General features: G+C 45.1%; 1 protein-coding gene across 15 annotated transcripts in view; it reads right to left on the reverse strand.

Moving 5' to 3' along the window:
* The window catches only part of MCF2L2 (MCF.2 cell line derived transforming sequence-like 2), a 440,334-nt gene that overhangs the window by 320,895 nt on the left and 103,813 nt on the right, over nucleotides 1-15,626 (reverse strand). For all 15 annotated transcript variants that reach the window (XR_008318527.1, XR_008318525.1, XM_053304949.1 and 12 more), the window contains exon 3: nucleotides 14,512-14,626. Coding sequence is in view for 13 of the 15 variants with exons in the window: in XM_053304949.1 (XP_053160924.1) it covers nucleotides 14,512-14,626 (115 nt within the window). In the remaining 2 variants the exon portion in view is untranslated. The remainder of the gene's footprint in view (nucleotides 1-14,511; nucleotides 14,627-15,626) is intronic.

The following is a 15,626-nucleotide window of genomic DNA, read 5'->3' on the forward strand; positions in this document are numbered from 1 at the left end:
AGGCAGCATATTAATTATGGCCATACCATACATTTGTATAAGGGCATTATAATATTAGCAGTTTTATTTTACATCCCCTTAATGATTTGAACCAAATTTGGAACAGTTGTAGTGAGTAACACACAGGGACACCTCAATGGTGTCGTTTGTAATGATGTCATCCACCCTGATCCAAGATGGCGGACGCATTAAAATTTGAGGTGCAAGAGATTTAACTTGTGGACCTTGATTTGAACCAAATTTAGTCCAGTTGTAGAGACAGTGAAAGGAAAGTAGGCTAATTAGTTCTTACTAGAACTTGTTTTTTAATTTGTTTAATGTTTTAATCTTTGTTTTAATCTGTGTTGCTTTATTGTAAACCGCCCAGAGATGTGAGTTTTGAACAGTATAAAAATGTGTTCCTGAGCCTATGTACCAAAATAATACAGCGTCCATAGCCACAGAAGAGGACATTTGCTAATCTCCCCTGTCCTCGGAAGCACCCTCCCCCAAGACCCAGACGAAGGTTCCTGAGAGTTGTACAGCTCTACTCCTGAGTTGCAGGGAGCACTTCTGAGGGCAGGGAAGGTTGGCAAAATCCTCTGTCTCATACAAACAGCAGAACTGTGTTAGTCTACATTGTCTTGCAAGAAGCACTGGTGCTTCCTTAGGTTGTCAGCCTGTATGCCTAGGATTGCAGCCTAAAGGGTGAGTGAACACAATTACACATTTCCAAGTGGTAACTGACCGCAGCATGTGCATGAAATAGCATCTAGGAAGCTGGTGACATGGTTAAGAGGTTTCTGCCACATCTCTGTCTCTTCTCAGAAATCAGTGGGAGCTTACGTAAGGGCATTCTTCTATTCTTTATCAGGAAGGCACTTAGGATACTTAGGATACTTAGCCATCACAGCTGGCATTCAGAGGTAGCATTCCTCTGATTCCTCTGAATATGGAGGTTTTGCATAGCGCTCATGCCTTTTATCACAGCTGTACTTTTGCCGCAGTTAAAATGGTCCAAAGGCAGTTCAGTTTTAAAGTCATATTGAGATCTGTTTGCGTGCTCAGAAGTGATAAGAATCAAACACCTGTTTTAGTTTGAAGGGGCAAAGGGGAAGGGGTGTGGTTAGAGGAGGAAGGGGAGGTGCCAGAGGGACAATACAAAAGTGGACCCAATGATATTCTGGTCACACAACATCTCACAAAAACCTGGGACCAGACCTGAGCTGGGGAGTGATACAATTAAGGGTGGGTCTCTAGCTCAAAGGTAAAGCATCTGCTTTGCATACTGAAAGCCCCAGGTTCAATCCCTGACATCTCCAGGTAGGACTGAGAAAGTCTCTTGTCTGAAAGTGGCTGGAGAACCGCTGCCAGTCAGGGTAGACAATACTTAGCTAGAAGGACCAAAAGTCTGACTCAGTTTAAGGCAGCTTCTTACCATGGGCGTACCATCCATTAGGCAAGGGGAGCCAGTTGTCTCCTGGCCTGCTGCCTTAAAGGACCCCCCAGAGGCAAGTCACATGATCCATCCATCCCTGTGCCCGCCCAATTGCAGCCCACTGCCTGGGCTTCCTTCGGTATTCCTAAGTTCCTTCCAGTATTCCCTCTCTCCCAGGGGTGTAGCTAGGGGAGAGGGGGCCGTGTTCATTCCTCTCTCTGGTGGCCCCCCAGAGTGAGGGAGATAATAAGGAAAACTGGGAGAGGTGGACCTGGAGGGCCCTCAGGAGCTGGGGGCCCATGATCTTTGAACCCTTTCGCTCAATTATAGCTACGCCCCTGCTCTCTCCCTCCCTCCTTTCTCCATCTCTCTTTTGCCTCCTAGGCTCCTCCTTCCCCTCCCTGGTCCCGCCCAGCTGGCTTTCTCTGGTGCCAGGGCTCACAGAGGCTCTCATTGGCTGGCGGGTGCCGCCGCCTGCTGTGTACACTGGCCAGCTGCAACAGCAGGCTGAGAGCAGCTCATGCCATCACTACTGCCCCCACCTGGGGAACAAGCCGAGGTGCCCTGTCAGCTCTGAGGTGAGTCTAGTGCTCCATGTTAAGTGGGGTGATTTGTATGAATAATAAACTGTGAAACCATGGGGGCCTGTATTATTTTTCCTTACAAATGCACTATTTTCAAGTTTGTGAATTATCAAGAAGGCTGTGAATCCATGGAGGAGCCTCTGCTGTTTTTCTTTTTAACAAGTGTATTTATTTATTTTATTAGAATGAAATTTAATTTTAAATTAATCTGAGCCTGCCAACAAAAGTTAAATTGTAATTAAATTCATTTTAATTTGATTTAATTAATTAATATTAAGCATTACTTTAATAATCAGCACCCTAAAAATTGACCTTGGCCCCCACATGCCAAGTCAGTGGGGGGCCCATTTTAAAATCTCATCTCTGGGCCCACTCCAACCTTGGTATGCCCCTGCTTCTTACATAATTGTTCAGGTCGATGAGACAAGAGCTGCTAAGATTTTGATACGACCCTATAGCCATTTCTTGTGGGAGAAGCCTTGATTTAGAAGAAGACTGGAGTCTGCAAAGTTATTAAGATATCACTTCTTTGTTTCAAAGATACTGGTGACTTCTGACATTTTCAGTGAAAATGAAAATAAAAATGATACTCAAAAGGAGTTCCTTTTTCCATATCCTCATAATTGCCTACAGGTCAGGCTGAAGTACGTTAGAAAACCTCATTCCTTCTCTGCAGGTCTGCTCAGAGCAAATGGTTACAATCAAGGATGGGCTCAGAAGACTAGGAAAATATGCAACCCTCTCTTTGCACAAACAAATCATTCAGCAGCGGGTTCTCAGAGCACCATCGGTGTTTTCCTGGATTTGGGGAGTGGGCTTGTGTTCATTCTCATCGTATTGATACTTCCTTACAAGTAGCGCTGCTGTTACAATTAGGGAGCATTTCCCCATTGTGTGGGTGCCACAGAATAGAAAAATATGAGTTGCATTTCCCCTTTTTTTATGTCTCCAGGGCATAACTCAGAAGATCTGCTACCACAAGCAAGGAGGAACTGGGGCTGCAATGGGTAGAGACAACAAGGTACTTGCCTTCAGTGCATCCTAGGCCAGGGTACAGACAGCCAGGTTTGTCCACCCCTGTTCTAGACCAAGGTTAAAAATGGCCGTCAAAGGTCAGAGGCGCTGTTTGTGCTCATGTGCTAAGGAGGATGCCTCCAACATCTTGTTTTTAACTGACAGGTGATCAAATATCGGGAGCACACACAACCCCTGAGCTAGGGCAAGAGGCTTCTGCTACCCCAGTCTAGAGCATGTGAACAGCTCTTGCATATTCTCAAAACGGTGTGTGAAAAAGCAAGATGGTGGGTGAGCACCCTGTTGGAGCTCAGAGGCTTAGTGAGGGCAGCAAGCCAGACAGGATTTGCACATTGTTGCAGCTTCTCATTGGCTCTGTGCCTGCAGCCTAACAATGCATTCACCCACCAAGTACCGTTCATACCGTTCGGAGAAGGAGAAACATCACCAGGCAAATGTGACATGCAAAATGACGTTTTTAAGAAAAGGGGCCTTCCTTCATCCATTGCAAAGCTTTATTTTATTTATTTATTTATTTATTTATTTCATTTCATTTTATATCCCGCTCTTCCTCCAAGGAGCCCAGAGCAGTGTACTACATACTTGAGTTTCTCTTTCACAACAACCCTGTGAAGTAGGTTAGGCTGAGAGAGAACTGACTGGCCCAGAGTCACCCAGCAAGTATCATGGCTGAATGGGGATTTGAACTCGGGTCTCCCCGGTCCTAGTCCGGCACTCTAACCACTACACACTGGACACTTTGCACAACAGCATCTGAACAGCAGCAGTCTATCTGAGCAAGGGAGCTTCAAATTTCAGCAGTTGTCTCCTTATAAGGTCCTCAGCCATCGTTAGCCTGTCGTGACCCTGTGCCAGTTCCCAGGGGTGGGATAGAAGGAAATGCCTAGTTATAGCATTGTAAAATGGTTGTACAAACTGACACAGCCTTTTTCTGGGTCACTTCCTCCTAGACTCCTAGTAGCTGTCGCTGGCTGCGGTCTTAGGCACGCTCACCTGAGAGGACGTCCTACTGAGTTCAATGAGTCTTTCTTGCTCACCATGTCACTCACTGAGCCACAAGGGGTCAGAAAGCCGTTGCTGAGGTCTTGAGGTGAAGCAGATGTATTTTAGAAGCAGCAAAGGAAGTGAAACCAGGTGGCTAAATATACCACACGGACTATATACTCTTCCCCGCTTGCTTCCTTTTAAGCATAGGCATGGTGATCGGGGTGGGAGGCAAGGGGGCAGCCTTCAGATTGCCTGTCTCCTTTTGCACACCCAGGTGTGCCTCCTACCACATCACAAAGCTGCATTTTCCTGAGAATAGGAGCCGAGCTGATCTTCTGGTAGCAAGCAAGGCCTGGCCTGATTTGCATTTGAATGGGAGACTAGAAGATGTGTGAGCACTGTAAGATATTATGGAGCTGGCCTTGTGGTAGCAAGCATGAATTGTCCCCTTTGCTAAGCAGGGCCTGCCCTGGTTTGCATCTGAATGGGAGACTATGTGCATGAGCACTGAAAGCTATTCCCCTTAGGGGATGGGGCTGCTCAGGGAAGAGCAGAAGGTCCCAAGTTCCCTCCCTGGCATCTCCAGATAGGGCTGAGAGAGAATTCAGCCTGTAACCTTGGAGAAGCCACTGCCAGTCTGTGTAAACAGTACTGAACTAAGATGGACCAATGGTATGATTCGGTAAATAGCAGCTTCCTATGTTCCCAAGCAGTCATCACCATCACCTAGCCCATGTTGCAAGGTTATTGTAAAAAAAAAAAAAAGGGAGGCATGTACACCACCACGAGTCCTTTGGAGGAGGAGGTGGGATAAAATTTGATTTAAAGGCAAAGTGTGCCGTTGAGCCTTTTCGACTCCTGGTGACCACAGAATCCTGTGGTTTCCTTTGGTAGAATACAGGAGGGGTTTACCATTGCTATCTTCCGCACAGTATGAGATGATGCCTTTCAGCATCTTCCTATATCGCTGCTGCCTGATATAGGTGTTTAGTCTGGGAAACATACCAGCGGGGATTCGAACTGGCAACCTTCTGCTTGTTAGTCAAGCATTTCCCTGCTGCGCCACTTAAGGTAGCAAAAATCTATTTAGATGATTTTTTTAAAAACCACCCTCAAGTTTGTAAATATTTGATTTAGTTTGTGATGGATGAAGGAAGACAGACAACCTTTGTTAAAAATGGCATGCTGCATGTAAATATAGGGATATGTTCCATTCGTGACCTGTTAAGTATACATGTGAGAGAGAAAGAAAGATCAATGTTTTCTACAGTTGGTTCTGCAGAACATCTCTGAAGTTCTACGGCATTTATAAATCCTACATTCAGCGCTTGGGGCTCCATAGTGCAGTAGTCTATTTATTTATTTAACGTATTTGTACACCTGTCCAGCCCCAGCAGCACAGCATCCCTCCGGTGGCTGTTGCTGGTGTCCACCATCTGCTTCTTTTCAGACTGTGGACCCTTTGGGGACAGGGAGCCATTTCGTTTATTTTTTACTTATTCTTCTATGTAAACCGCTTTGAGAACTTTGGCTGAAGAGCAGTATATAAACAGTGCATCATCCTAGTTTCCTGTGACATTAGAATCTGCGTTCAGTGCAAGCATCTCATTGACCTAAGATTAGTCCTATAATTCGGAGCTTAAAAGCTGGTTGCCAGGAGACCTTTCTGAAGCTTCCATCCTTCTGACACAGCCCGGCCAATTGCAAGCTCAGTGTCAGCAGTGTGCCCAGCCAGCCTGTTGTCAGCTAGCAGCCGGTGGGCTGGCTGGCTGAGGCAGAGCAGCCTGAAGCATACCGTATGTCATAAGAGGAGCTACCATGGAGCAGGCAGGTTCAAGGAACACAGAAGGGCCATGTGAGCCCTCTGGAATTCATTCCCAGTCAGTGTTGGCTGAGCGGGTGCGTTTATTTCCCCTTCTCTCCCTCTCATGCTGGAGAGAGAGGAAAATATCCAGGCCACACCTCTTTTGCCATGATGTCACATGCATGTGAGCATGGCCTGGATTCCTTTTCTCCCCCTCCAGCAAGGGAGAGAAAGGCAAATAAATGCACCCAGCCAATGCAGCCTGGAGAACACGCACATGCCTTCCGGCATTTGGGTCACACCCAGGTGCGCATGATGTGACATGCAAGTGGTGTCACTGGCATGTGCATGGCTGCACCGCTGCCATGTGTGCTTGTGTGTATGTTTGTTACCACTGTTTTTCTTCAAGGCTCCTTGTCCTCATCCAAGCTCCTTGCTCTTCCTTGTCCCTGCGTCATTCCCTGCCAACTTACGTCCTCCTTTTCTCCTCTCCTGCATGTGCATTTATGCTGCGGCCACTCCTTTTCAAGGCTCATTGCCTCTTCAAGGCGTTCTCATTCTTACATCCTCTCTGTGCATTCCACTGCCAACTTCCTCCTTGTCTCGTCTCCCTTCCTTCCACTTTTGTTGAAAAGTGATATGTAAATATTCATAAATTAGTACTGTTTTGTTGTGGGTGGATGGAAGGTAATCTTGGCTGAGGGAGCCTTTAGTAACTCCCTTGTTACAAGCAGATAATTATACTGATTATCGCCACCATCTATTATTCGGGTGGAAGCCGGGGAGTGGCTGTCATCCTAACTGTAACATTTACATTTGTATTTGTGCGCACACACAATATAACTCCTTGATCAAAGCTAAGAAAAGAGAGGCTCAAAGGTTGTCCTGGCAGCGGCTGATTGCTTCAGTTAGAGAGAAGAATTCCCCTCTCTTCTGGCAACTTCAAGTATATGCTGATGGGATCTGAGCTGTCGGTGACTGACCAGGAGAGGGATCTTGGGGTCGTGGTGGACAGCTCGTTGAAAGTGTCCACTCAATGTGCGGCAGCTGTGAAAAAGGCCAATTCTATGCTAGGGATCGTTAGGAAGGGGGTTGAAAATAAAACGGCTAACATTATAATGCCCTTATACAAAACTATTGTGCAGCCACACCTGGAGTACTGTGTACAATTCTGGTCACCACATCTTAAAAAGGACATTGTAGAACGGGATTAGGTGCAGAAGAGGGCAACCAAGATGATCAGGGGCCTAGAGCACCTTCCTTATGATGCAAGACTACAACACCTGGGGCTATTTAGTTTAGAAAAAAAAGACGACCGCGGGGAGACATGATAGAGGTCTATAAAATCATGCACGGTGTAGAGAAAGTGGAGAGAGAGAAATTCTTTTCCCTCTCACACAACGCTAGAACCAGGGGTCACTCCATGAAATTGATTGCCAGGAGGTCTAGGACTAACAAACGGAAGTACTTTTTCACGCAACGCGCGATCCACTTGTGGAACTCTCTGCCACAGGATGTGGTGACAGCCAACAACCTGGATAGCTTTAAGAGGGGTTCGGATGACTTCATGGAGGAGAGGTCTATCAATGGCTACTAGTCAGAGGGCTGTGGGCCACCTCCAGCTGCAAAGGCAGGATGCTGCTGAGTACCAGTTGCAGGGGAGTAACAGCAGGAGAGAGGGCATGCCCTCAGCTCCTGCCTGTGGCTTCCAGCAGCATCTGGTGGGCCACTGTGCGAAACAGGATGCTGGACTAGATGGGCATTCTTGGGCTTGATCCAGCAGGGCTGTTCTTATGTTCTTATGTTCTTATATTACAGCTGGCTGCTCGGAGCATTATTCCTCCCACTTGACTAGTCAGGTCCCTATGGAGACATGGAAATTATACTCTAAAGCTCTCTATTAGGCCCAGGAGGAGGAACTAGCCCCAGTAGATTTTTAAAATGACTCGCTCCCTGATTGGCCACCTGTTTCTGTTGCCCAAGTTAAGAAGCTTATTGACTCCTTAAAAGTTGGCAAGGCCTCGGGCTATGATCGTATCTCTTCTCAAATGATTAAGTTTAATGCAGATTGGTTGGCCACTGTATTGGCAGCCCTCTTTACATGCATAGATCAAACTGGGCTCATACCTGAAGACTGGGGCATAGCCACAATAGTGCCCATATTTAAAAGGGGGGATAGATGTGATCCTGCCAACTATCGCCCAATTAGCCTGTTGAGTGTTGTAAGCTTTATGCGAGGCATTTAGACTGGAAGTTGCAAGACTGGATGGAGAATGAAAGTATACTGGTTGATGAACAGGCTGGTTTTACCTGTAGAACAGGGCTGTCCACCATGGACCATGCCCTGGTATTACGCCATCTAATTGAGAAATATAGCAACAAACCTAAGTCTTCCTTGTATGTGGCCTTTGTAGATTTCAAAGCAGCCTTTGATTCAGTCTCGAGGATAAGCCTCTGGGGAAAACTAAGAGACACTAATATCTATAGATGCTTACTCTTTCTTATTCAGAAGCTCTATGATAACACCAGTGTAAGAGTGAGATGTAATCCTCAAGGCTCACTTTCGCATTTAATAACCACTAGTAAAGGAGTTAAACAAGGGTGCATTTTGGCACCCTCCCTGTTTAATCTTTACATAAATACCCTAGCTGATAATCTCTCCGATCCAGTGCTACATTCGCCAACTATTGCGGGCACAGCTATCCCAATCCTGCTGAATGCAGATGACGCTGCTATCATCTCACGAACTCCTGTGGGCCTTAGGAGAGCGCTTAGGCTCTTGGCCACTTACGGGAAGGGCAATCAATTGGGAATTAATTTCCAGAAAACCAAAGTAATGGTCTTTGCCAAGACGCCTACAAGATTTAACTGGCATATAGAAGGCCATCGTATAGGGCAGGTAAATAGTTTTAAATATCTGGTTGTGGTTTTTCATGCCACTGGGTCATGGAAGGCCCATGTGGACTACATTGCCCAACAGGCACAAAGAAATGCTTCAGCAACATTAAGACGTCTTCGCCCCAAAGGTAGAGAAGCTATCCCTGCAGTACTAAAGTTATTTGCTGCTAAATCATTGGCCCAATTTTTGTACGGCTCACAACTGAGCCCCTACACTAACTATAGGCTGCTGGAGATAATCCAAGTTTATTAGAGCAGTATTCAGGGCCCCTCCATGTATCTCCAACGCAGCATTGAGGTTGTAAATGGCCCTTCAGAGAGTGGAAACAAAAGCATGGATTTTAGTTATTGGCTTAGGATAATCTACCTGGACACGAGCAATGATGGGTAAATTGTCATCACTCAGCTTCTCTGCTGAACATTTGTCATTATTAGATTACAGTCAGGCCAAGGAGATCCTCAAACAGAGGATCTTGGACACTGAACATCAGAACGATTTAAGCTCTATCCCAGAGACCAAAAGAGGGCACCTTGGTGACTTCAACCAGGAACCTGCTAGCTAGCAATTGTCCCTCTCTTTACCAAGCCATCACAGAGTTCCCCAAGAGCAAGATATGATGCCTTACCATCAGCGGTTTTATCTGGAAGGTTTTTGAAAAACCCCTCTGGCAAGTCGGTTATGCTCCTGCGGCTCAGGTGAAGTTGAATCTGTCCACCATGTGTTGTTGTTTTGTCCCTTTCATAATGATAGCCAGTGCTATCTTATTTATCCCTTGCTATCACACTTCCCCAGCCGGACTGCTGAATTTTACACCATACTCCTCCTGGCAGATAAGAAACCTTCGACCACCTACAAGGTTGCCAAATTTTGTGCAGTAGCTGTTAAGATCCGTCAACAGCTAACCTCTAGTCCTTCTTTTTAGATGTTGTTACATAAGGCTTCTATGTTGGTGTATTCTGTATGATTTACTTCTTATCTGAATGCAGTATCCTCTGTTTGTATATATAACTGATCAATGATGGTAATAAAGTATTTCATTTCATTTCATTTCAACCTAGCAGAATAAAAGCAAACTAGCTGACCTGGTGCAGAGCATCTGCGCCCTTAGTCCTCCCTGTCTCTCCTCCTTCCCTTCAGCCCCAGTCCGTTCTCCCCCTCCCAGTCTGCTTTCCCTTCCCTCCCCAATTGCTGGTCTGGCAGGTGCCCAACACTTTTCTTTCCCGCCCGCAGGCCTGGCTTTCCCTCGCCAGGCAGCCCTTTCCCTCCCCGGCTGGTGCTTTCCCTCGCTGCCCATGGCCGGCAGCAGCGTACCCGTGGCTATCCAGCTGCTGCTTGTGAACTCTCGCAAGAGCTGCCACGCATGGGATTAGCCATGGATATGCCTTAGAGAATTAAATATATAGATAGAAGATAAGAAATAGCACAGAAAAACAAACAGAAATACAAAACCAGTAACAGCGTAACAAGGTCTATATTAGGGCAAGGGTGGGAATCAGCTAATTTTCAAAGATTAACAACATAAAATGAACTTTCTGACCATTTTCAGAAAGTACCCAGGGAGAAGACTGCATGGATCTTTTTAGCAGAGAGTTCCACAACATGGGGGCTGCTACAGAGAAGGCTCTGCTCCTAAGCTAGGCTAAGGAGGCTAAGCTAGTCCCCTAAGGTGATGACATTTTGGAACAGAATCTCATCAGAAGATTGGAAGTTGTTGTTTTTTGGCAGTGTGAGGGTCATACAGGAAAGGCTAATATAAGATAACTCCCACATTAACTACTGTTAAAACAGATCTCTTCCAATAACTGGCCCTATCCACCCTCAGCACAGTACCTCCAGTGACTGTTGCTGGTGTCTATCTTATGTTTATTTTTACACTGTGAGTCCTTTGGGGACAGGGTTCCATCTTATTTGTTTGTTATTTCTCTGTGTAAACTGCCCTGAGCCATTTTTGGAAGGGCGGTATAGAAACTGAATGAATGAATGAATGAATGAATGAATTGGCTATATTACTAAATTTCAGAATTTACTCATTTAAGTATGCTTAAATATTATTACTGTGTTTCCCCCCCCTTGCTTTCTTTGCTGTGGATAACTCATTGTTCTTATTCTTGTATGACTATGGCAGTCTCAGAGATGTAACCGGTTCTATTTCTATTACTAATAAAAGCAAAAATTCTTGCCAAAAAAAAAAGATAATGGGCCTTCAGAGGGTCAGCGGAGATTCGAACCAGCCACCTCTTGCTCCCTAGTTAGGTGGCTGTTACAGTTTTTCTTAAAAAAGGACTGTAAATTTAACTGAAAACTGCAGTCCTGGGGAGACACTGAAAATGCACTCTGATTGGCAGATACATCATAACTCTGCTCATTTGTAGGAACACAGGAACATAGGAAACTGCCATATACTGAGTCAGACCATTGGTCTATCTAGCTCAGTATTGTCTTCACAGACTGGCAGCGGCTTCTCCAAGGTTGCAGGCAGGAATGTCTCCCAGCCCTCTCTTGGAGATGCTGCCAGGGAGGGAACTTGAAACCTTCTGCTCTTTCCAGAGCGGCTTCATCCCCCTGAGGGGAATCTCTTGCAGTGCTCACACATGTAGTCTCCCATTCAGATGCAACCAGGGTAGACCCTGCTTAGCTATGGGGAAAAGTCATGCTTGCTACCACAAGACCAGCTCTCCTTTCTCGTGGGGCAAACAATACTACAGCTTACTCTTTACATAAGAACAGCCCTGCTGGGGTCAGGCCCAAGAATACCCATCTAGTCCAGCATCCTGTTTCACACAGTGGCCCACCAGATGCCTCTTGGGAGCCCACAGACAAGAAGTATGTGCATACCCTTTCTCCTGCTATTGCTCCCCACAACTGGTATTGAGAGGCACCTTGCCTCTGAGGCTGGAGGTGGCCTATAGTTACCAGACTAGTAGCCATTGATAAACTCGTCCTATATGAATTTGTCTAAACCCCTTTTAAAGCCACCCAAGCTAGGGGCCATCACCAGATCCCATGACAGAGAATTCTATAGATTAATTATGCACTGGGAGATCAGCAATTTCACATGTGTGTTCCAGCTTCAGAACTCTTGGATGGATTCCATCTGTCCCTGGCAATTTGTTAATTTTTAATTAATCTGTGTCTTTATTTTGGTCTTTGACCAGCATAAGATAGAAGGAAAATAAGCAAGCTATAAAGTTAACTATGACATTAAAAACAGTAAAATCTATACCTAAGGCTGTGGAAAAGATAGCTATACAGTTAAAAGGTGGTAGCATAAAAAGCATTTTTATGGCTTTTTGTAGATTTTCAAAGATTCTAGCTTTAAGGCAATTTTATAGTTGCCCTTTGGAAGGCACACACACACACACACACACAGAGCAAACCACCAGGATATGTCCCATTGAGTGACAGGGATAGGCAATGTGAGGAGATCAACACTGGCAGTCGTCATGCAGCATGGGAAAAGTTGCTATATCCAGCAACTGCCCATTTGTTCACCTTAATCACCAGATGTGGACCTGTTAGATGACCTAAGGTCTAACTTAGGTCTTAGAAGAAGACAGAGTAAAACCAGCTGCAGTACATTTGCCCCACAAACAAGCAAACGAGCAGAGTTATGATGTCATAATTGCATCTGCCAATCAGAGTACAAATGAGCAGCGTTACGGAGTCATGATCACAGCAACCAATGGGAGTGTATTGTCAGTCTCCACTGTTGCTAGGCTAATTTTATTTATTTATTTATTTATTCTTAAATTTAATAGGCATTAAAACCACCTTTCATTAAAAACAATCCCGAGGCAGTTTACAAATTAAAAAAAAAACTTAATAAAACTGACAGTTAAAAGTATTAAGCTAAAAATATGACAGCAAATCTGATTTAAAATATATAAAATACAAACATGAAAACTGTACACGGATAAAAACACACAGAAGCAGCAATAAAACAATCATGTAAAGGCCTGGATAACAAGCCAAGATTTAACAAGCTTTCTAAAAACTGTGATGGAGTCTGAAGAGCGAATATTTTCAAGTATGTTTTCTTGAAAACTATGGAAGTTACAACAATGACTCTTGTTTGTCTACCTACAGAATATGTGACTGAATGCAGTTAAGGGACTGATACTGAAATTTGAGAGTTAGGCAAAAAAAAAACACATTGCTCAATTTACGGGTGCTGTAGACAAGAGTCACCAAAATTTATTTCTGAAATAAAGTGCTCAACAGCATAAGCAAGAATATCGCAAGGATACATACCCAAGGATATAGGTAGGGTATCACCAGCATAAGGAAGAGTATAGGCAAAGCACCCTACCCAATGTGCAAGGGGGAAACAAAGTAGGAGACACTGGCAGTAACAGCTAGCCATCTGCTGGGTAGGAGGGCAATGTCCTACCCAGCAGCTGAACCCAGCGGCTGGATGAGGTAGGAGGAGAAGCCTTCCTACCCAGTGGAAGAAGGCTAGCTGACGATCACTGCCAGTGCCTCCTCCCTTGTTTATCCCTCACACACGGTCAGAAAACATGCAGCTCCCAAACTTGGGTGGGACACTTCTCCTACCCAAGTTGTGATCAAGTGAATGAGTTTTATATGTGATCCAAGATTCATATATCCTGAAGGTCTTCAAACAATATGGAGCTTCTTTGGACATACAATTCTATGCTTCTATGCAAACTAAGGATTGCAGAGTTTTGTTTTGTTTGAACTTATTCTGGGCTGAGCTTCCAAAATATGCACAGAAATTGTGAATGGATTTCAACTTGTGTCCCAGGTTGAGGTGTTGGTCAGCAATGTTCCCTGCAACAGGGATTTGCAGATGTTGTTGACTACAATTCCCATAATCCCACCAGCAATGACCTTTGCCTGTGGATGATGAACATCTGCAATTCCTTATTACAGGGAACACTGGTGGTTAAAGGTGCTTTTTATCAGCTTTGACTGATTTACCAGCTGAGTCTGTTTCTTGAGCTAGATGACCTCAGAACAAGAGGTTCATATGCTGGTAACCTCCATATATGACTACTGCAATGTGCTTTATGTGGGGCTGCCTTGGTACGTAGTCCGGAAACTGCAATTAGTACAGAATGTGGCAGCCAAGTTAGTCTCTGAGTCATCTCAAAGACAGCATATGACTCCTATACTAAAAGAGTTACACTGGCTGCCAATAAGTTTCCAGGCAAAATACAAGGTGCTGGTTATAACCCATAAAGCCCTAAACAGCTTAGGCCCTGGGTGTCTAAGAGAACATCTTCTTCTCTATGAGCCCCATTACCCATTGAGATCATCCAGAGAGGTCTGCCTGCAGCTGCTACCAACTCATCAGGTGACTACGCAGAGACTGGTCTTCTCTGTTGCTGCCCTGACACTCTGGAATGCACTCCCTGTTGAGATTAGAGCCTCCCCATCTCTGATAACTTTTAAAAAGTCATTAAAGACTTAACTTTTCACCGAAGCTTTTTAATTGTGGTTTTGAATTTTTTAAAGGTTTTTTACTTTTGTGTGTTGGTTTGTTTTTATGTTGTTGTAAGCCACCCAGAGACAGAAGTTGGGGGCGGCATACAAATTTGATAAATAAATAGAAATTGGGGGTGGGGGGGAATAAACTTCAGTCCTGCCAGTTGGTGTGGCTGACAAGGAATGGAGCTATTGCTGGCTGTGGATTCCCACACAAACCATCGGTCAGGGGAGAACAAGTCAACATGGGAAGATGTTGTTTGGGCTTGCCCTAAAAACTTCAGTGAAAATCTGAGGCTGCAGGCATAGGAAAGATTGCAATAAATCTCAGACTTACCTTGGAATGCTAGTTAAATATGTCACAACATTCAGAAAATCCTCATCAGGGATCTCACTGAAACCTGGGTATTCGGGGAAGGTGATGATCGGTGCCCCATCTATCCCTCTTCCTCCTATAAGAGAAATTGATTATCAGCAAGCTAAAAACACTTCAGAGGTCACAACAAGAAGTATTCTCTTACATAGGAACATAGAAAGCTGCCTTCTACTGAGTCAGACCATTGGTCCATCTTGCTCAATATGGTCTACACAGACTGGCAGCAGCTTCTCCAAGGTTGCAGGCAGGAGTCTTTCTCAGTCCTATCTTGGAGATGCCAGGGAGGGAACTTGGAACCTTCTGCATGCAAGCAGGCAGGTGCTCTTCCCAGAGCAGCCCCATCCCCTGAGGGGAGTATCTTACAGTGCTCACACATGTAGTCTCCCATTCAAATGCAAACCAGGGCAGACCCTACTTAGCAAAGAGGACAATTCATGCTTGTTACCACAAGACCCACTCTTATCAACAATGCTGCCTTAAACATCTATCACAGTGTTGGAAAACTCAGATAGAAGCAAAGTAAAGCATCTGTATTAATAACCAAGATTGCTGCTGATTGTTTATGAATCTATGATTGTGCTCTTAGGAACTGCTCTCAGTGCAATTTATTCTTTCCCTGCAGAACTTAGGGAGGCTTCACAGTATAACATGGAACCTACTTGCAAATTCGGTCACGGACTTGTCTGTGGCTGTCTGAACCCATACCAAGGCAGCAACCTGAGGCCTGCCAAAACAAGGGCTGCTTACCCTGAGGTGCATAGTACCTCTGAACCCCAACTCTTTGTGAATGTCTGGTTTGTTCCAGGCAATCCCACCCCATTTGCAGTTGGGACCAGTGCCTGCAAAACTGCTGATGCTGGGAAGGCTTGCCAGTCAAAGGGCAGCACAAGGCAAGCTGGGGCAGCATCCAAGGTCTCACTGGATGGCAAAGGGTGTACTTCAGGGTCAACTCGGCTGCTTCCAACCAAATGAGCTGTGTGATCATCCACAGCCCCTTACAAGAACCTTTTTTTCTGAATGAAATTTCCAGAAGTAGTAGAGGTGGCTGCTGACATAAAGATTGCAGTCTGGAGTAT

This window comes from Hemicordylus capensis, chromosome 3 (genome assembly GCF_027244095.1).
Source record: "Hemicordylus capensis ecotype Gifberg chromosome 3, rHemCap1.1.pri, whole genome shotgun sequence".
Taxonomy (NCBI): Eukaryota; Metazoa; Chordata; class Lepidosauria; order Squamata; family Cordylidae; genus Hemicordylus; species Hemicordylus capensis.